Below are 19,401 nucleotides of genomic sequence, written 5' to 3' on the forward strand. Positions count from 1 at the left end.
CGTGTGGCTGGCTGAAGAATGGCTACCAAAGATATGAGGTCCTGATCCATGGAACCAACCTATAAATGCGACCTTATTTTGGAAAAAGGACTTTTTGCAGGTGTGATTAAGTTAAAGTTCCAAAATGAGGTTATCCTGGATTATCCAGATGTGCCCTAAATGCCATCAAGTGTCCTCATAAGGAGAAAGCAGAGGAAGATTTGACACACAGGAAAACGTCCACGTGAAGTTGGAGGCAGAGATTGGGGTGCTGTGGCCTGAACCCAAGGCCACCAGAAGCTGGGAGACCCAGGAAGGACCCTCTTCTAGAGCCCGTGGAGGAGCCAACACATCTGTTTCCACCCCGTCATGCTCATTTTGGACCCGTGGCCTCCAAGACTTCGAGAGGGTGACCTGCAGTGTGTTCTGCTCCAGCGGCCCCCGCCGCAGGGATAGGAGGCTATCAGGACTGCAGAGAACTTGTAGGCAAGGTCATCCCAGTGACGCGTTTCACTGATAGAACCATTAGCGAACCTTTAAACAAAGCCACCACCCATTTCCCCTGTTTCTGAAGCAACCAGAACAGTGATAACACCTTGGAGCGAGGCCTGGAGAAAGCAGCAGACAAAGCTGGCTGGCTTTGAGCCTTGCGAGGCACGGGTCCCGGCTCCTGCCAGGGAAAAGATAGGCATTTTCTACACCTGGGGCCTGAGTCCGCTCCTGGCCCCCATGGCCATCTTCCTGTCACCTCGGAGCGCGGGGGAAAGAGATGCCGGCACACAGCAGGCCGCGGCGGGCGCCATCCGACTGGACAGTGCCCTGGAGTCAAATGCAAGGCCCCGTACGGACACAGGCCAGAACGGGCAGTGCCAAGCCGCCCAGTCAGACGGAACTAGCCACAGCCTGCTGTGCGTGCGGCATCTCTGACTCTCTTCCCCAATGCCCTTTGAGGTGACAGGAAGATGGCCGTGGAGGCCAGCAGTGGACTCAGGCCCCAGGTCTAGAAAGTGCCCGTCTTTGCCGTGGCAGCGGCTGACCTCCTATCCCGGCCAACGGCTGCTTTAACCCTGCTCAGCTTTCCCAGCGACCTCAGAAACCCCCTGCTGCCCGAGGGCACTGAGCACAGGGCCAGGCGGGTGTCCTCCAACCAGCCCTGCCTGGCTCCCTGCAACACCCCGAGTGAGCCGCCTTCCTGGCAGCCTCCGGCTGATGGCGTTGACAGCACCTCCGTGCGGCCGCTGCAGCACCTGGGAGGGGTGACGGCTGGAGCAATGGCAGCTGTGCTGGGGCAAGATGGACTTTGGAACTCTCCCTCTGTGCCTCGTCTTCTTCTCGACAAGGACCCGGAAGCCGGAAGCCACCACACCCAGGCAGCCCAGATGTCACCCAGGGAAAGGGGGGTGAGAAGCCATATCCTCTCGGCTTTTGGACTGAGGCAGGGAAGGGCAGTAGTAATAAAAGCCAACACTTGGGCAGGAGCCACCCTTTCTTGAGAAGAAATGTGTATGAGAATCCAAACATCTAAAGAAAGGACACGGACCTAGACATACCATCAAAGCCAGAGCAGAGGGGGCCAGACACCCCCCCCACCCAACCCCGTGAGGGAGCCAGACCCCCACCACCACCCCACCCCGCGACCAGGTGGCCGGTGAAGAGGGCCGTCCAGCCCAGGGCTTGGCTTCTGCCCCAGGGAGCACCTGACCCTGGCCAGGGTAGGGAACAGCCTCAGGCCCCCACCCACTGCACGGAGAAACGGCCAGAGGGCCCCCTGTGCCTGCACGGGACATCCTGCCGTGAGGCTCTGCATGGTCTCATCCAAACTACCGTCGGCCAACAGCATCCCGAGAACACCCAGGTAGAGGGAAGGCCCCAAGAACATGTCATCATGGGGAGCGAACAGAATGATGCAGAGCCCCTGCCCTGCCCCCCTCGCCAGCACAGGGTGCACCTGGCCCATCGCAGCTGGGACACCTCTCCCCAGTTCCCCCGACACACACGGCCTCCGTGTCTTGGCAGATCTGTGCTTGCTTTGACAACACAGCAAAGGGAAGCCTCTCGATCTCCGTCTTTTTAGCAAAACAAATATTATCAAGCCTGTAATTGACATTTTTTTCAGATTCAATATCTGCCTAGATGATTCCTCCTCAAGGCTGTGTGCTCTCTGTCTAGGAAATTATTCTGCTTTGCAGTAATTTTCACGGGGCAATTGAAGACATAATCGTACATAACATTTTGAATCTAGACGCTTGAAAAGAGAATTACAAACATCTGGGACATAATATGGCACTCACGTTTGCACTTTGGGTGGGTTTTGCCAACAGCGAGGACCGTGGGAGGAAATGGCAGATGACAGGGTTGGCGAGCACCTCGCTTTGGGGCTCAGTTCACGCTTCAGCCCTGCTGTGTGCACCCTCACCTCGCAAACCTGCGCGCTCCTACGTCCTCCGTTCTGTCCTAGGGCTTATTGTCTTTACTCCACACGAATGCCACTTTGATTCGCGGTAGCGCGTTCTCCTGTGACGTGTAGCCCGTGTCCTTGCTGCGTGAGTGTCCTGGGCTGTCACACACTACAGCCACGTTCCCTCCCACAACTCCGCGGGCCAGTGTCCGCATGCCGGGTGCCACAGGGCCGCTCGCGCGGGGCCGCCTTCCCGCCTCGCTCAGCTGCTGGTGGCCCCAGGAGACCGGGTGCTGAGGCCCGCGTGCCCCGAGACCCAAGGCCCCACGTCCCTAGCTTTCCGAGGCTCTGGGACTTTATGACCGCCCTTCCAGGATGTTAGCGGTGGACCTGAGCAGTACTTCGATTAAAAAAGAAACAAAAACAAAAAAGGAAAGGGAGAGGGATGAAACCCCCAAGGCTGGGGGTCCTCCCTGGGACAGGGTGCGGCTTCGGTCCCCAGGCCCGACGTGGCGGGGCCCCTGTCTCCCCGGCTGTGGCCCCTGGGAGGAGAGGCCCCCGGCCCACCCAGCGCCCTCTCCCCCCTCGCCCCAGCCTCAGCTGGGCCGGATGCCCTCACAGGCCAGCAGCGCCTTCAGAGGCCCTGCCTGCTCAGGGTTTGCCTGCTGTCGACTCGCCCGCTCCCGTCACGCCCAGGGGGCTGGACGACACGCGCTTCAGGCCCTCGGTGACCAGCAGTGGCTGTGGCCATTCCTCGCCTTGGGGGCCCCATCCCCCAGCTCTGCTCCTGACCTCAGGGCCCCTTAAATTTCTAAAATTCTGTAAACCGTTAGCAGAAACTGCGGACATCTGAACATTTTCTCACTTCAAGTTATTATTTTTTTTAATCCCCCTTCTAACCTCCAGCTGCCACAGGGAGGCAGCGGACAGGTACAACCTGGAAGGAGAGCCCTGCCCAGGGTCTGTGCGCGGCCCCCACAGTCCCGCGTCCCCCACGGGGGGGGGGCGACAAGGCGCTCGTCTGCGGGGGGCATGCCTGCCGGCCCCTGCGAGCCTGCGGGGGAGGGGGCAGCAGCGCCTCAGAGTCTCACCAGGAGGCCCTCGTGCCCCTTCTGCCCAGACCAACAGGACCCCGCAGTTTAAGGCCAGGCTGTCTGGGGGTCGCCGCGCTTCCCACTTCCGGCCCCCGCACTTCTTTTCAGAAGAAGGAACCTTTTCCAGTAGGTGGCACAGTGCAGGGGCCTGGCCGTGCCGCCAGCGCCGGCAGGAGCTACCTCGGGGCGCCCGGCAGAGCCGAAGCAGCAGCGGAGGCACAGGCGGCATCGGCCCACGCGCCAGGAGGAACGGCCGCAGCCCGGGCCAGACTCACGTGCGCGTTTATTGATGACGGGCGCCTCCCTGGCCCCGCTCGGTGACATCTTCCCGCTGGCCTGGACCTGCTGGGCCTGGGGCTCAGTCCAACGCGACTCGGCGTTTTTGGCATTTTCTTATCATAACTTGCGGGACATTTTATACCAAAAAATGTAGATTTACAGAAAAATATGCATATAAATCACTTATTAATCTCAAAACGTAATAAATAACATAGCAAAAACTTTGTCAAATCCACTGCGTACACGAGCTGGACAAGCCACCATGCGCCTGGACGCGCGTCTGCAGCGTCTCAGGAGTCAGTGATTTGCCGTGAAAAGGAGGTCCACTGAAAGGCGAAGTCGACGGCCCTGATCCGTGCATCGTTGCTTTTCAGAATCCCCGGAATTTATACTCACCATGCGCATATCACTCTTCTCATAAAAGCAGTTATTTTAAGGAAAAAGTTGCACTGCACTCACGGTGTAAGTGACATTCAAAATGTCACGGAATCCGCCCGTGAGGGTATAAACACGTCGGACGCCAGCATCAGGCTCGTCCACACAGAAACACCGAAGCTGAGCGTTAAGTGTCCGCTGCACCGTGCGAGGGCGGCGGGGATCCTCGGCCTGGAGCAGCCTGCGGCGGGAGCCCCTCTCCCCGAGCGTCCAGTGAGGCCGCCGCCTGCCTTAGGAGACCTTGCAGCTGCTTCGCCGGGGCGGGCTGGGGGGCGGGCGGCCGCCCTTCCCTCTGCGGACACTGCTCCTCTTGTGGGCGGCGCTGGCGGCCAGAGAGAAGGAGCGGCCGTGCATCATCCTGGCATTGAGGCCATCGGCCACGGAGAAGGACTTGAGGTGGCTGCTCAGGGCCACCGGGAGCGGAAGCTTGTCCACCAGGTGCACGGGCGTGCAGGACACCACGGCTCGGCAGCACAGGTCTTGCAAGCTCAGCACTTGGGAGAGAAAAGAAGCCCGACTAAGTGTCTGCTGTCGCGGACCCGGCTGACCACAGGGCACTGCGCGACCAGCGCCCAACCGCCCTCGCCTCCACGGCGTCGGGCCCAAGCACTGGCCACTGCCCACCTGCCGCATCGGGCAGGACATGGGTCAGCCCATCCTGCCGCCTTCGTCTCAAACTCAGTTTGCCCCAGACCTGAGACCCCTCCACCATCTCTCCCGCCAGCTCTTAGAGAGGACGGCCCGCGAGGTCCCCTCAGGACGCGTGACCACCGTTTGGGGGCAGTGACCAAGATACTGCAGATGTGCGCCAAGGACGGTCCCCCGCTCAGCTGCTCAGCTGACGTCGACGGCAAGGGTCGCTGACCTTATAAAGACATATTCGAGAATTCACTTGCGAAGCTGCAGTCTACGTTCCGCCTACGTTGTCCTTCTGGAGGCCGGGCTCTCGGCCCCGGTGACGGCAGGGGCTGCGGGCCCGCGGAGGAGCGGAGAAGACATCTCAGCCCTCTGCAGTCACAGCAGCACCACGGCCCTGTGTGTCACGCAGCAGAAATACAAGGCGGGGGTTCGGCTCATTTTAAAACCAAGGTCCCTACAAACGGCTCCTCCAGAACACTGGTGTCGACTGGGGGCGACCGTGGCTCCCCAGGACGTCTGGCAGTGTCTGGAGACACATGTGGCTCTCAGCCCAGGGGTGCTGCTCGGCACCCCGCAGCACAGAGGAGATGCTGTGCAAAACGGCCATGGGCCCCGGCTTAGGAGAAGATATTTGCTAAGTCCACACAGTTCCACGCCTATAGATTTTGTCTTTCCAAAGCAATGTGCCTACGAGTTACTCGGAGGACAGCGACGGCCACCGTGTCACGTGTTTGGCACATTAACCCTGAGAAACCTGAGCATTTCATTCCACCTGCAAGTCACAGTGCCCTAAGAATGCCCCGCGCATTCATTTCACAAGCTCCTCCGTGAGCACCGGGAGCAGACAGCGGATCCTTGCCAGTGTGGAGTGCTCCCCGCAAAACCATCAGCGTGAAGGCCGCGCGGAGCGGAGCACTCACTGCCCTCAGGGTCCCTCGTAACAGGCCGGGGTCCCACACTGCCCAAGGACGTGCCAAGCCCTCCCCCGGACGCCCACAGCCACCTCGCTCACAAACACCTTCACCTCTGCCCGCGCCTGGAAACGCCCTCGAGGGCCTGCCGGCAAAGCCGCAGTGGCAGCCTCCCTCTGGCTCCCGCGCCTCCCCCCAGGGAGGGGCGCGGTGTTCCCCAGGCGCGTCCCCGAGGCTCAGCCGGCGCCTACCCTTGCTCGGCCTCCAGAGCCCATCCATGCCATGCCGCAGCAGCACGGTCCTGGCCAGCTCCACGAAGGACTCGGTGATGTTGAAATTGCACAGAGGGCTGACCTCGAAGAAGGTGACGCCGAGCCGCTCCGCGTAGGCCCGGGCCTGCTCCGTGGGGACCTGCCGCTTGAAGGCCAGGTGCAGGCGGTTTCCCACCAGGATTTTGGGAACCCCGGGGGCGTGCTGCAGGGCGAGAGGCAGAGGCGGGGTTATGGCCGCGAGCTCTGCTGTTGGCACCATGCACGTGCTGGCGTGACCAGCGGCCCCTGGCAGTTCACGGCCACCCGGGACCCCTGTGTGTGTCCTCGCTGAGTTAGGGGTTCGCAGATGTAACTAGTGAGGCTGGAACACTGCCCTGGGCCCTACATTCAGTCATCGGTGTCCTAAAAGGGGAGGACACAGGACACAGGGAAGAAGGCTGGCTGACTGCGGAGGCAGAGACAGAGACTGTCTACAGGCCAAGGGTCACTGGCAGCCCCCAGAAGTGGGAAGAAACAAGAAGGGCCCCCCAGAGCTTCAGGGGGAGCGTGGCCCCAGGATGCCTGGGTCCTGGCCTCTGGCCTCCCACATCTGAGAGAATAAGATTCCGTCTGTGGCGTTGTGTTATGGCGGCTGCTGCAGACGGATACACTGCACCTGGGCCCGGCCACTCCCCGTCCCCAGTGGCAGTTGGGCCGAGCAGCAGCTGGCCAGTGCCCATCACCTGCCTAAGTGCACGCAGGCAGTTTTCTGATTAGGGCTGAGCCTGTGCTGGGGGGTGACACACCCTCCCTGTAGCTCAGGCCTCGTGCCCAGGCCCACCCGCCCGGCCCCAGCCCTCGCCCTCACGAGCCCACACCGTGTGGAGCCGTACCTCGTCCACCTCTTTAAGCCACCGGTCGATGCCATCGAAGGACCAGCGGTTTGCGATGTCGTAGACCAGGACCACGCCCTGGGGAGAGGTGTCGGGCTGACCTTACCGGACCGGAGCACGCGCGAGCTGGGCTGCAGCTGGCGTGCGGGCACTCGGTCACACGCCCGCCACCAGCGAGGTGACCTCTGTGCTTACTCTAACACCGGACTGACTTTGATTTGTCTGCTGAATGCGGCAGTTATGTGATTATTCCCGTCATTGCAGAAACACACGGACGAGCCCCCAACCCTCAAGGCGAGTCAGGGACTGGAACCCGGTCCCCACCCACGAGCCGCTCCAAGGACACGGAGCGCAGGGGCTGCACGGCCACCAGCTCAGGAGGAGCAGAGCCCACCCGGCTGGGCACAGTGCTCACGCGCGTGCCCAGACACACACGGGCTCACGGACAGAGTTGCACGCGCACCCGTGCACAGACAGGCACAAACGTGCGCACACGTGCATGGACACACGCCACGAATGCAGGTATGCACACGCGCGCACGCGGAGGCACGCACCCAAACACAGGTGCACACGTACAGACACACATGTGCATGCACACAGCTCACATACATGCAGGTGTGTACGCACACACACGGACACATGTGTGAATGAATGTGTGTGTGCACACACATCCAAACACGGCTATGCAGCAAGAGCATGCATGCACACCCACATAGCCCTTGCACAGGTGCATGCACACAATGCATAGGACACCCGTGCTCATGTGCCGAGGCATGCGTGTGCTGGCACATGCCGCTCACACATGCTGGTGTGTGCGCGACCGCCACACACATACCCATGTGTGCAAATGCACCATACAGCCCGGTGCTGAAGAAGGCTTGTGAGCCCCCAAACACGCCAAGGCCCCCCTCCAGGTGCCGGCATCAAGTTACATGTGGAGCTGAAGTGCCTTATCGTCTAAGTGGGCATCGGGGAGCACCCCAGACGCCAGTGTGAGCGCCCCGCTCAGGGGGTGTTACCTGTGCGCCCCGCGAGTAGGAGCGGAATATGGTGCAGAGCCTCCCCTGGCCGGACGCCTCCCTGGAAGGGAAGGTGCCGGGTGAGGGGACGTCACCGCCTCTGCCTGACGGCGGGCGGCCGAAGTGGGGAGCGGCCACGCCGCGGAGAGCCCACGGCCCCAGCAAACGGCCACGCTGTCCCCTGAGCCCCCGGACAGTCTGAACGTGAGCCTCCTGATAAACTTGGGGCGCGTCTGCAGGGCGGCCGTCTGTGGTTGACCTACGGCTAAGCGCCCTCGAGGGGTCTCGCCACGCCCTCCAGCCAGTTCCCCGCCCCCCCCCCTGTATAGTCACAGCCCTGGGGGCACAGCCTCGGCTCCAGATTCCACGACATCTACAAAACTCACACGTATGTAAAGGTCAGAACTATGATGTGGAAACCCATCACTGTGTCTTCTCGTTTGACTTACAAAATGGCAGAAAAGGGAATGAACCCAGAGGGACATCCTGGTTTGGACCATCCGCCTGGCCTCCTGCGCCTGGCCCGATGCCGGGGTGAAGCCCCATGTGGGTGCTCAGGGCGACCTCAGCGTCTGGCCGAGCCACGCGGCAGGCGCACGCACACCTTGAGTGCAGCCGGGAGCTGCCCGTCTTAGAACAGGGGGCTGGGAGCACGTGTCGGATGGCAGGATGTTGGGGGGCCTGCAGCAGCTGTTACAGGCGGTGGTCCCAGGGGAGGGAGAAGGGGGGGAGACTCGGGGGCGAGCCTGGGCCCTGCAGTGCACAGGGCAGGCAGGAGAGAACACGGGCCACAGGGGTGGGGGTGGGGGTCTGGGCAGTGGACAGGGATGGGGCCTTGAGGGGACATCCCACACTTGGGGCCCAAGTGGCCCCGGGAAGGGTGGGTTGGGAGACAGTAGGAGACGGGGCTCTCGGCTATTGGAGGTGCATGCGGCTTGGGGAGAGGTCCAGCGAGGTCTGGAGAGGCAGGACAGCCATACGGGTGGCCCAGAAGAGGGGACGAGGGCAGTGTCAGGAGAGCTGCACGGGGCGGGGGCCACCCAGGGGTCAGGCGCAGCAGGAAACCCGGAGCTGGAGGGGCAAGGGCAGGGGTGTGACCAGAACCTCGGAACCAGGGCTGCCAGTGGCGGAGGGTGACAGCCTGGCTCCTTCCCACTTGGGTCTGGGTCCAGCCTCAGGGCGGTCAGCCCCTCCTGGCTCTTGTAGGCAGAGGCAGAAGGAGGCAGCTCGGATGAGGCCATGGGCTCCGGACAGACTCCGGGGCCCAGAGCCCAGGTTTGCGGCCTGAGCCAGGGCTAGAGCCTCAGAGGAGGGACGGCCCCGCCCCTCGGGAGCCTTGGGGTCAGGCCGGGGAGGAGCTTGTGCCTGCAGGTGGCTCGGCGGCCGGGGACCAGGCCACTCCACGTGGGCGGACGTGACTCACCAGAGCTGCAGCTTCACCCGCCGGCCGTCGAGCAGGATGGTGGTGGTCTTGTAGTCCACACCTGTGAAAGGGGGTCGGCTGAGGGGCTCGGCTGAGGGGCTCGGCTGCAAGGCACCGCTGAGTCGTCCCAGCTCAAAGGGATCCCCGGGGGCAGGCTGGGGGTGCACCGGGCGGGTGGGCGGGGCCCGTCCCGGTCTCCCCAGGCGGCTCCGCGTCCCACCCTCCTCCTGCCACCCCAGGACTGCTCCCAGGTAAGGGGCCAGACAGGACACTGCGACGGTGCCCCCCAGACGGTCGCATGCGGAGCGTAAAGCGCAAACGCGTGGGCTGGGACATTAGCCTTGCAGCGCTGTGCCGACGGCACGCGGGTGCGCACGCGCATGCGCAAAGGGGACAGGCCTGGCCCCGGCTGTCACGAGCAGCCACCGGGGCGCAGAATCTGGGTAGTCATGACCTTTTTTTTCAAACTCTCTCTATTTTCAAGGTTTCATCAATGAGCACGTATTTCTTACAAAATCAGAAAGATCAATAAAGATTTTTCAAAGGAGAACTGTTCCTCCCCGCTCCCCCGGAAACCGGTCTCCGGCTGCCTGGGCACCGGGTTCACAGAGCACGTCACCCGGGAGCCGCGTTCACAGAGCACGTCACCCGGGAGCCGGAGCCCCTGGAGGAGCTTGTGTCGCGCGACTGCAGAAAGCAAGAGAGGAGACCCCCCCACCCCAGGGACCAGTGCTCTGCGGTCTGTGGTCGCAAGGGCCCCGCTGCTGCTGAGGCCGCCGGGGCTGCACGGCCTTGGGTCACTCCACCGATGTCCCACCCGCTGCTGTCCCTGGAGACGCGCCGGCCTGGAAGACCGCGGCTGGAGACGGGACGCCGTCGGCCTTTGGACGCCTGGACAAGGGACGCTGCATCTGGACTCTAAGGGGCCAGTGCTGGCAGGGGAGGGCCTGGCCCGGAGGTGGCCCAGAGGTGGCCCGGAGGTGGCCCGGAGCGGGCGCGAGGCGCCAGCGGCTGTCCTGGCCGCCGGAATGGCTCCTCTGAAATGCAGCACCAACGGGGTCGCTTTCAAGTGCTTGACGCGCTTCCCTGGAATGATCTAGAATGTTAGACCACCCTCCCCACAAGAGCCCCAAGGAAGAGAATGTCACATTGAACGTCTCCCGTCTTTAAAGCGGGTTGGGGGCAGGCAGTGTGCCCGGCGGCGGGTGACGACAGGTGTGGCTTCACGCTCTACGGCACGTCACCTGAGGGTTCGGGGCACAGCACGGACCTCACAGGAAGGGGAGGCGGTAGCTTCGGGCCCTGCAAAACTGCTCTTGTCAAGGACTTCTTCGCAGCCCTTCAAAATCCCACTATGGTCTCCAGAAGGGGGGCTCGAATGCTGGGGGCACACGGCGTGAGACACACGCGCGCACACACGGTAAAGAGAATACACACGCACGTGCATGAGACACGACTAGGATAGACGCGTACACAGGACGCGCACACGCACACGGTGAGCAAACAGGCTGTTGTCACGCCGACTCTGGAAGACACGCCCTCCAGCAACTTCGAAGTCGCTTTGAAACATCCCGTCCTCGCCTCCGAACGCTGCGGCAAGCAGGCCTGGCGGCCGTCTCAACCCGGTAACTGTGGCCGCGGCAGCCCGTTCCGGCGGCGAGGGGGACCCTTGCTCTCCCAGGCCGTGGAGGTGGCTGGCTTTCGCCCCTCATTGGTTCACCCACTGCCCGAGCTGGGCGGCGTCTTCGATTTAGAAAGTGTCCTCACGTACTTATTTTTCAAGTCCAAACCATTTTTTAAAATGCTTTCCATAAGAGAAATCGTTTCTGATCCTCTTTAAAGCACCCTACCAGATTTTTTTAACTATAGTTGCTTTTTCTTTTCATCACGGTCATAGATGTGCCTGGTTGCAAGTTCTGAGTCAGCGCAGAACCATCTCCAGGCCCCAGGGTGCTGCCCCCATCTGTGAACAGCGGGCTGTGCTCAGCCTCGGGCATTGAAGTGCCTCCCCCGCTGAAGGGGAGAGCGTCTCCCTCTGCGGCTGACTCAGGGCCAGCCTCTCTCTCCCCCACAGTAATCATGTTACTGTTTAGCTAGATCTACATCGGATCGCAGATCCTGTGACCGGGGGGACCCTGTCCACAGTGAACACGTGGGATACTTTGTCAGTTTTTTCTTCATATACAACTTTCTGTTTTAACTGGAGTTGAAACTTGCCTTTTTGTTTGTTTGCTTAGTTTTCTCTGCATTTATCGCTAATTCATCTTACAGTCTCCCCCAGGTGTCTAAACCTTCTCCTGGGGGGGCTTCCCGACATTCAGGGGTTTACCTTCGGGGGGCAATATCCAGAGCTGGTCCTGGGGACGGGAGCTCAGCGGCCCTGGGCCGTCCCCCTCCCACTGCTTGGGTCCCACGCCACCCCCCTCCCCATTTCCCACACCCTCATCTTCCTTGAGTTGGATGGGCACAGAGCCGAGGCAGGAGGTGACCATCCTCCAGAAAGCGCAGGCATGGGCCTGCCCTCTGACTCCTGCTGAGAAGCCCTGACGTGCTGATCCTTCCGCGCACACCTGGCTCCTCCTCTCGGAAGGTGGGCAGAGAGCAGGTGTGGGGAGAAAGAGTGAGAGGGCCAGGCCTGGAGGCTCGGCCGGGGGACCCAGCCACAAGCTGCCCAGCTTCTACTACACGAGGCATAACGCTCCTCTTTGCTTAAGCCACTTCGAATTGATCTGTTTGCACCAAAAATGCCCTGTCTGACAGAAAACCCGTGAGGCACGACGGGAGGAAGGGACAGAAGGTCTGACACACTGGCCCTGGGAAAAGCGACCAAAGACGCATTTTAGCATCTCCCCAAAGCAAAGCACAACGACCTCGGCTTTGCAGGGTTCCACCGACAGCAGACCAGTCCCGAGAAGAAAATCCAACTGACAACCACAACGATTAGTAAGCGTCGCGACCCAAGCTGACTTGGGGACTTCTCCAAGTGGCGGTTCCCTGGACCGGCTCTACTGAGTGACCTGCCTCTGGGGGATGACCTGGCCCAGGGCCATGGGCCAGACAACTGTACAGGACAGACGCCTCGGCAGATGGGGTCTGCACAGCGTCGGTCCCCTTCAGGGCGGTGGCCCCCGACCTCCGTCCCCGCCCACCCGCTCAGCTGTGCCACCCACTCCAGACACGGCACTCCCCTTTGCCCCTGTGCTGGAGAATGCGGGACGGGCGGGGGGCTGAGAGAGAAAGCCTGAGGAAAGGAACCGTCGCCCCCACTGGACACTGCCTCATGCTCAGCCGGCGGCACGGGGCTGGGCCACACTCCCAGGCGTCGCCCATGGGTCTCCACCGAGGGCCGTGACGGTGCCACAGGGAGCAGCTCTGTGGTGCCCAGGGTCAAATCACAGTCCCCACGCTCCCCTGTGCCTCAGTTTCCGCGACTGCCGGGTTCAACACATTTGCCACAGCTGCTTAGTCGGGCGCCCCGTTCTTCCCCAGACCTCGCGCCTCCGGGTCCCAGGCAGCAAACCCCAGACATGGCCACGCCTGCCGCAGAGAAACCCCCAACCGCACCGCCGTGGCCGGCCTCGAGGCTGGCCGGGGACCAGGCTGCGCCTCGCGACCTTGCTGGCGGAGGCCGTTGTCCGCCAGGCCTCCTGCCGCGGCCCCTCCACCTCCGCGTGTGCCCCCCCCCGGCCCCCTGCGTTCTCCCATGCCACCTTACGACGCCGTGGTTCGTGAGAGCCTGACGTTGTGGACAGCGACAGTGTCAGGTGAGGATCGAGAGGTATAATTCGCATTCGCTGGCCTTAATCAATTCACCGTGGATTCCGCCCATCAAAACAACATAAAAATACACCAAAGCTTCTGGAACAAAGCCTTGTCGGTATATTCGAGTGAGTCAGAAGAGTGGAGACAGGAAGAAATATAATTTTAGCCTTCTTAAAAAAAAAAAAGGAACCATCAAACACCAAGCCGTTGGCCACACTCCCAGCCCCACGTGACGAGTCAGTAGCCGGGGGAGGCACTTCGACTGCTCCGCCCCCCACCTGGGACGGGCAGACGTGCGTGCCGTCACTCGGACATGTCGCCCACGTGCCGCTAGCGAACAGTCCATCTTAGGGAACCCGGCTTTTGGGAAGCATGAAGCGTGTCTTGGGGGGCGGGCTGGCCGGCGGCTCCCGGGGGGTGGGGGGTCCTCGGGGTGAGGAGGGCAGCTGGGGCTGGAAAGCGGGGGCTGCGCGTCGCTCACTCTAAAATGGCTCGCTGCAGTCGCGTGGGTTCCGGCTCAAAACCGAACGCGCGGGCGTGTGACTGCGTCCCGGCCGGCCCCACGGGAGGCGCGGGGGAGGAGGCGGTCCAGGCGCCTCGGCCGCCTCCACGGGGCCTGGCTGCCCCACGGCTGAGCCCTCTAGCAGCCCTGTACCACCCCCCCCCCCCCACTTTGGAGCTAACCTCCCTCTGGTTCCCCGGGTAGGGACTGACCTCCATCAGGCACCCTGCCTGAGGGGCCAGTGTCCTGCCCCGGACACTGAGCTCCTGCAGTGGGGGACCAGCCCCACCAACCCAGCACCACTGGGACTGGCACCCCGCACTCCCATGAGCAAAATGGGGAGTCCCCAGACCCCCTCCTGCCCAACACTGGGGCCTGGCCTGGAGCCCTCTTTCCAGAGTCCTGGTCACCTTCGAATCACAGGGCCGCCCTGCTGGGTGTCCAGCACCCTGAAATGGGGGTACTGCTAGGACCTGGGCTCTGGCCGCCAAGAGGGCCTGCTGGGCCCCAAACGTCAGGGCGGGTACCCCAACTGACGCTGCTCACAGGCACCTTCCTGGGGCAGGACCACAGGGCCATGAGCGGCCAGGCCGCGGGCCTGGGCAGGTGGGCAGTCTGGGGACAGGGGCTGCTCTCTATCGTGGGTATGGTGGCAGCCACCCACCACGAGCCCCGGTGACGACGCGGAGGGGCAGACTTCACTGTGTGTGAGCCGCACCGCACAGCAGGCCGAGGGGAAGGGCCCCGCGCACAGAGACACGGCCAGCTCAGCAGCCCCGGGGAGTTGGGGTGCGGGCAGGTGCGGACTCCTGGGCCCCTCTGGGGCTGAGCCGCACCGCACAGCAGGCCGAGGGGAAGGGCCCCGCGCACAGAGACACGGCCAGCTCAGCAGCCCCCGGGAGTCAGGGTGCGGGCAGTTGCGGACTCCTGGGCCCCTCTGGGGCTGGCCAAGTCTTGCACCTCACACAGGTCCCAGCCACGAGCACAGGTGACTTAGTGGGACAAGCCTGGTGTCACCACAGGGTCCCACGGAGACACCCGGCAGGGAAACGCTCGGACACGCAGCCCGCCTCTGCGGCTGGTGCTGGGAGGTGGCCCCACGGAGCCAGGGACGATGGCCGGGAATCCCGGGGCTGCAGCCGTGAGGAGAGGGTCCCGTGGGGCCAGGGTCCCCAGAGCCCCCTTCGTGAGAAGGACACCATCCATCTTGGTGGTGTCGCCATCGGTCCTGGGTGGACTAGGGTCCCCAGAACCCACGTCCCCCTGAACCCGACGTGACGAAATCGAGGCAGGACGAGGTCGCACTGACCCGGGACGGGTGTCCGACAAGGACGGGGAGATTCGGAGGCCAGGTGGTCGCGGAGGCAGAGACTGGGCTGATGCTGGCGCAGGCCGAAGGCCTCCGAGGGCGCCGGCAGCCCCGGGGCCGGACCCGGCGGGAGCGCGGCCGCGGGCCTCGCGGGCGGACCTGGAGCGCAGGGTTTCGCGGCGTTGCCCCCGTTTGTGGAGATGAGTACATCGTGAGACAGCCGAGTCAACGCGCGGCCTCCCGGCCCACGGGGAGGGGAGCTCGGGGCCCTGGGCGGGCTCCCGGCCGGTCCGTGACCGACCCGGGTCCGAGGATGCGGGCTTCGCCTCTCAGGTGTCAAACCCGCATGTGCGCGGCGGGCCGGCTTCCGGAACAAGCTCGCCACTGAACTGGAGGGAATGCGCCAACGTCCAGTCGGAGCTTCCGGCCTGAGAGCGGCTTTCGTGCCCTTCCCGTGGACCACGGCGCTTTTCCTGCGAACGCAGCCGTTGACCCGGCGTGTCAGGGTCGGCCAGGGTGCGGGGTGTGTCCTCAGGCTGCCACCTCTGCAGCCTGTTCTTGCTTTTATTTTTAATCAAACAGAATGCCAGTCCTGTCACAAGTCACCGCGCGATCCAAACACATGAGCAGACTCGGCTGAGTCACGTCTGGGGGAGGGAAACCATTAATTATTAGCTGCAAGAGGCTGGCACACACCACCCACCCAAGGCCGCTGTGAGCGCAGGAAACCCAGGCTGGTGATGCCCCGCGTGGTCCGCCACCAGCAGCTTCGTGGGACTGTCCCCCGAGGCCTGGCCGTCGGCGGGTGGTCTCAGGCAGGACATTCGGCATCCATGGGAAGATCAAGGAGCCAGGACAGACCTGGGCCAGAACCCACTGCACTCGGCTCTGGGCAGTGACGCTGCCCACAAGACTGTGGGCTCCTCAGTGTGTCCCCTGCTCCTAGAGTCGTGACAGCCTCTCACTCCCTCCATCCAGAGGACACGATTGGCGTTGTAGGTTCCCCATTGGTGCAGGACCCTTGTCTGCCGGACGTGGCCGGGCCTGGACGCTGGACTTCCAACTACATATTATGTTTTGAGGGGTGTGAGGCCTGGAATACAAGTCCACGTCAGGAAGGACAAAGCACAGGGCCAGATTCTCAGACACGACATGTGATCGACTGCAATCGTAAAGTTTGCCAAAGGTAGAGCATACTGTGACAAAGGCAAAGTCGGCTGAAGAGTCGCTCAGGTCGCCTCCTGTTTGATGAGTCTACACCCTAGAGAACTAAACAGGGTGAAACAACCCGCTCTTCACCGATAGCCTCATCAAGGGGTCCTGGCCTTTAGTCAAAGAGGAATGCAAGTGAAAACGTGTTTGTGTGCGCTAACTTACATGTGCAAAGCACACAAACGCATGCAAAATGTGTTCACACTATACATCATCGTGCGAAGACTGCATTGCTTCCTCTAATCGGTCAGTCGCTGAGAACTCCGACGCTCCGGCGTGAGTGTGTCTGACCTCGGCTGGTCCCCGCCCCCAGTCCCCGGGTGGCCCCGATGAAAGAGGAACTGCCAAGCTGCAGGCATGCGTGCCCGCCCCGGCCCCGGTGCCGGCGCCGCCAGGGCAGTCCCTCAGAGAAGCGGGGGAGCGGACTCTCTGGAACGGGAGTCGGCTGCTGCAGCCGAAGGCAGCGACACACCTTAAGGACCCACAGTGCAGCACCTCGCGCTCACTGGGCATGCGGGCCACGAAGGGGCCCAGTTGGCGGCATCTTGAGCCACCGCGGGGCAGAGGGTGGGACCAGCTTCGGAGACCCTGGTGCTCTGGGGACAGCCAGCAGTTGGACAGGAGAGGGAGGTGCTCCGGGACCGGCGCAGGATGTGGCCCAGGCCTCCCAGGAGGAAGCTGAATGGAGGCCGCTCAGAAAGAGCTGAGCTGACGTCCCCAGGATGTCTTTTTAGTGGTTTTGCTGGGATCTGATGAGATCACGTCCCTGGTAGTTTCACGTCTGAGGCTGGCCCTGCAGCTCTTCCCAGTGTTTGCCTACACACACCCCGTTCTTTGCAGACAAGCCGAAGGAGCCTGGGGAGGAAGTTCCAAACAGGGATTCCCCACAAAAGAGGAGCGCCTCTGGAACCCTGGAGAAGCCTCTCGCCCAGTCCTCTTGTGTCTTGGCTCCCTCCGGCTCCATCCTACCCACGCGCAGCGCCGCCACCTGGCAGCCCCCGCCCGCTGCACTCAGTCCCACGCTCTGATCCGCTCCCGCCGACGCCGCAACCCCACGCGCTCTTTCCAAATGCGTCGCGCTCACGCGGGCCTTCCTGCGGCGTCGTGGTCCCCAAGCCCCGGCTGCGTGGTCCCCACCTCTCTTCCGCCTCGCACTCACCCCCAGGTCGGGAGGACTCCCTCCCCTGCCCAGACGCTCGCTCGCCCCCGCGCGCAGGCCGCGGCGAGGGATGGAGGACGCGCCGCTGCGCCCGCGCCCGGCCCCCCGCGAGAAGCCTGGGGCGCTCACGTGGGGAGCGGGGTTGCCGCCGGGGGCGCCTGCGTAGCGCGGGGCCGACCTGCTTCCCTGGATCGGGGCAGACGGGCCGGCCCGCAGTCTCGCGCCTCCTGCAACGCCAGCCCCGCGCCCCCGGCCCGGCGCTCACCCGCCGGGTGGGCGTATGGAGACTCGGCCGCGCCGTCCTGCAGGCTCGCCAGGATCTCGCCCTTGCCCACGTCGCTGTCGCCCACCAGCAGGAACTTGAGCAGGAAGTCGTAGGCGCGGACCGGGCTGCCCATGGCGCTCACGGAGCGACCGCCGGCGCCCGCGCCCATGCCCGGCGCGCGGCACGGCGCAGAGGCGGCGGCGGGAGCCCCGGACTCGCGGACCCGCTGTCGGCGGAGCTCCGCTGCCCCGCGCGCCCGCCACCTGACAGCGCGCGGCCCCGCCCCGCCCCGCCCCGCCATTGGCCGGCCGCAGTTGCTAGGGCGGCTGTGCCTGCTCATTGGCTGGACCTCCCGTCCATCTCGCTTTCGTCTCCGCCCCCAGGCCGACGCCCACCCGCGAGGATTCGGCCTTGCAGCCAATACCGGACGGAAGGCGGGCCCGTGGGTGGGACCGAGGGCGGTGACCCTGCAGCCACAGCCAATGCGGTGCGGAGGCGGGGTGGGGCGGAGCCAGAGGAGGCCGGGGTGGGGACGCTGCGCCCCCAGCCAGTGCAGGGCGTGGCGCGTAGTGGCGGGGCCGGGCGCCTGCGCGGCCGCGCGGGCCGGTTGGGGGTGCCGCGCCGCGGCCGTGCGCCGACGCGCGGCCTTGACCTCCCAGCCAGGTCTGCTGGCGTCAGGGACTCTGTCGGGCCGAACTCGCTTTGTCCCCCGCGGCTCCTCCAGGGTCTCATCCTTGCCCCAGAGCGACGCGGAGTCCATGGGTGCGCGTGCGCCTGTGTACGTGTGCACGTGTTCGTGTGTGCCTGTGTGCGTGTCTGTGCGTGGGTCTTTGCCCGTGTCTGTACGCGTGCTGGGGTAGAGGACCAGGTGGGGGACTCTCCAGCCTCCGGGCTTCAGGGGCCTGCCTTCTGCGCTGGGAGTCTGACCAGGTGAACGCCCATCTCGATAAAATCCTTCATGCGAATGCTCGCTTTTTCTCTTCCACATCACATTTTCCTTCCTTACTGGATCGAGGTGCAGCAAGGATCGTTTGCTTTGAGGAGAACCTTGATGTGCATGGGCTGTTTTTATTTTACCTGCGTTGGTTGTGGTTCATCAGCCACATGTGAGGATGGCCTGGTGGGGAGAGCCCAAGACCACAGGGAGGACAGCGAGGTCAGAGCACCTACAGCTGACCACTGGGGCCCCGGGGAGGGGGGGCGATGTGGAACACATATTGAGTTTCCCCAGCCAAGGGTGGCCAGGGGTCCCTCAAGGCCAGAGGTCAGCCCACTCTGGCATGGCCCCCTGCTCTCCCCAGGCAGAAGGTCCTGGTTGCCCGCAGTAGGTGCTGTGGTCCATGTGGGAAGAGCAACAACTGAGTCTGCTGTGTCCATTTTTACTTCCTGTCCACATTCCCTGTGATTGCCTGTGTGAGGGTCATGATGATCTGTGGAGGAAGAAGGCAGCTTTTTGTCCTCCTGTTTTGCTGGAACCACCGAGCTCCATCATAACACAGTCAGGCCCCCAGCAGAGCCCCAGTGGGTTGAGAGGCGTGAACGGACGTGTGCACAAAGCGGGTAATCTGACAAGGCGCGAGGTTCCCATAAGACATGTGCAGTATTTGTGACCGGGTGGTGGGTAGCAAGTATTCCTGACAGCTGAGAGCTTCCCACTCTCCAGGAGCAAAAGGAAGTCAAGTCCTCACGAGCGTTACCCATGAGGTGACAGAAACATTCCCTAGCCCTCTCAGACTTGTTTCTCCTCCACCTTCCAGAGCCAAGCCCCCAGGCATGTCGTAGCAGGGGCGACCTTGGCCCTGCATCCTCTCGTTGCCCTGGCAGGTGTCATACGGTGGTGGTGGGGTTCCTGAACACAGTCCAGGGTTGGT

General features: G+C 63.1%; 1 protein-coding gene across 2 annotated transcripts; it reads right to left on the reverse strand.

The window, feature by feature from the left end:
• Positions 1 to 3,737: 3,737 nt before the first annotated feature.
• Positions 3,738 to 17,782, reverse strand: RAB40B (RAB40B, member RAS oncogene family). Of its 2 annotated transcripts, none has more exons than XM_016132957.2 (6): positions 17,531 to 17,782; positions 9,322 to 9,382; positions 7,899 to 7,959; positions 6,880 to 6,957; positions 5,987 to 6,209; positions 3,738 to 4,679 (listed from the first exon to the last, which is right to left on the reverse strand). In XM_016132957.2, the coding sequence occupies exons 1-6, from the start codon at positions 17,697 to 17,699 to the stop codon at positions 4,417 to 4,419; spliced, it is 855 nt and encodes a 284-aa protein (XP_015988443.2). In that variant the 5' UTR covers positions 17,700 to 17,782; the 3' UTR covers positions 3,738 to 4,416. The 2 variants fall into 2 exon arrangements, with proteins under 2 accessions (XP_015988443.2, XP_015988444.1); XM_016132958.2 differs by lacking the exon at positions 17,531 to 17,782 and adding an exon at positions 13,037 to 14,880.
• Positions 17,783 to 19,401: the final 1,619 nt, after the last annotated feature.

Source organism: Rousettus aegyptiacus, unplaced genomic scaffold (genome assembly GCF_014176215.1).
Source record: "Rousettus aegyptiacus isolate mRouAeg1 unplaced genomic scaffold, mRouAeg1.p scaffold_m13_p_6, whole genome shotgun sequence".
Classification (NCBI taxonomy): domain Eukaryota; kingdom Metazoa; phylum Chordata; class Mammalia; order Chiroptera; family Pteropodidae; genus Rousettus; species Rousettus aegyptiacus.

What these genes read in the sequence shown, in the direction of transcription:
- RAB40B (XM_016132957.2), bottom strand. Translation starts at nt 17,699, where the DNA reads ATGGGCGCGGGCGCCGGCGGTCGCTCCGTGAGCGCCATGGGCAGCCCG. An exon ending in GGCTTAAAGAGGTGGACGAG is followed by an intron (nt 6,210 to 6,879) that starts GTACGGCTCCAC and finishes CTCGCCCTGCAG; the next exon opens with CACGCCCCCGGGGTTCCCAA. An exon ending in GCTCTGGAGGCCGAGCAAGG is followed by an intron (nt 4,680 to 5,986) that starts GTAGGCGCCGGC and finishes TTCTCTCCCAAG; the next exon opens with TGCTGAGCTTGCAAGACCTG.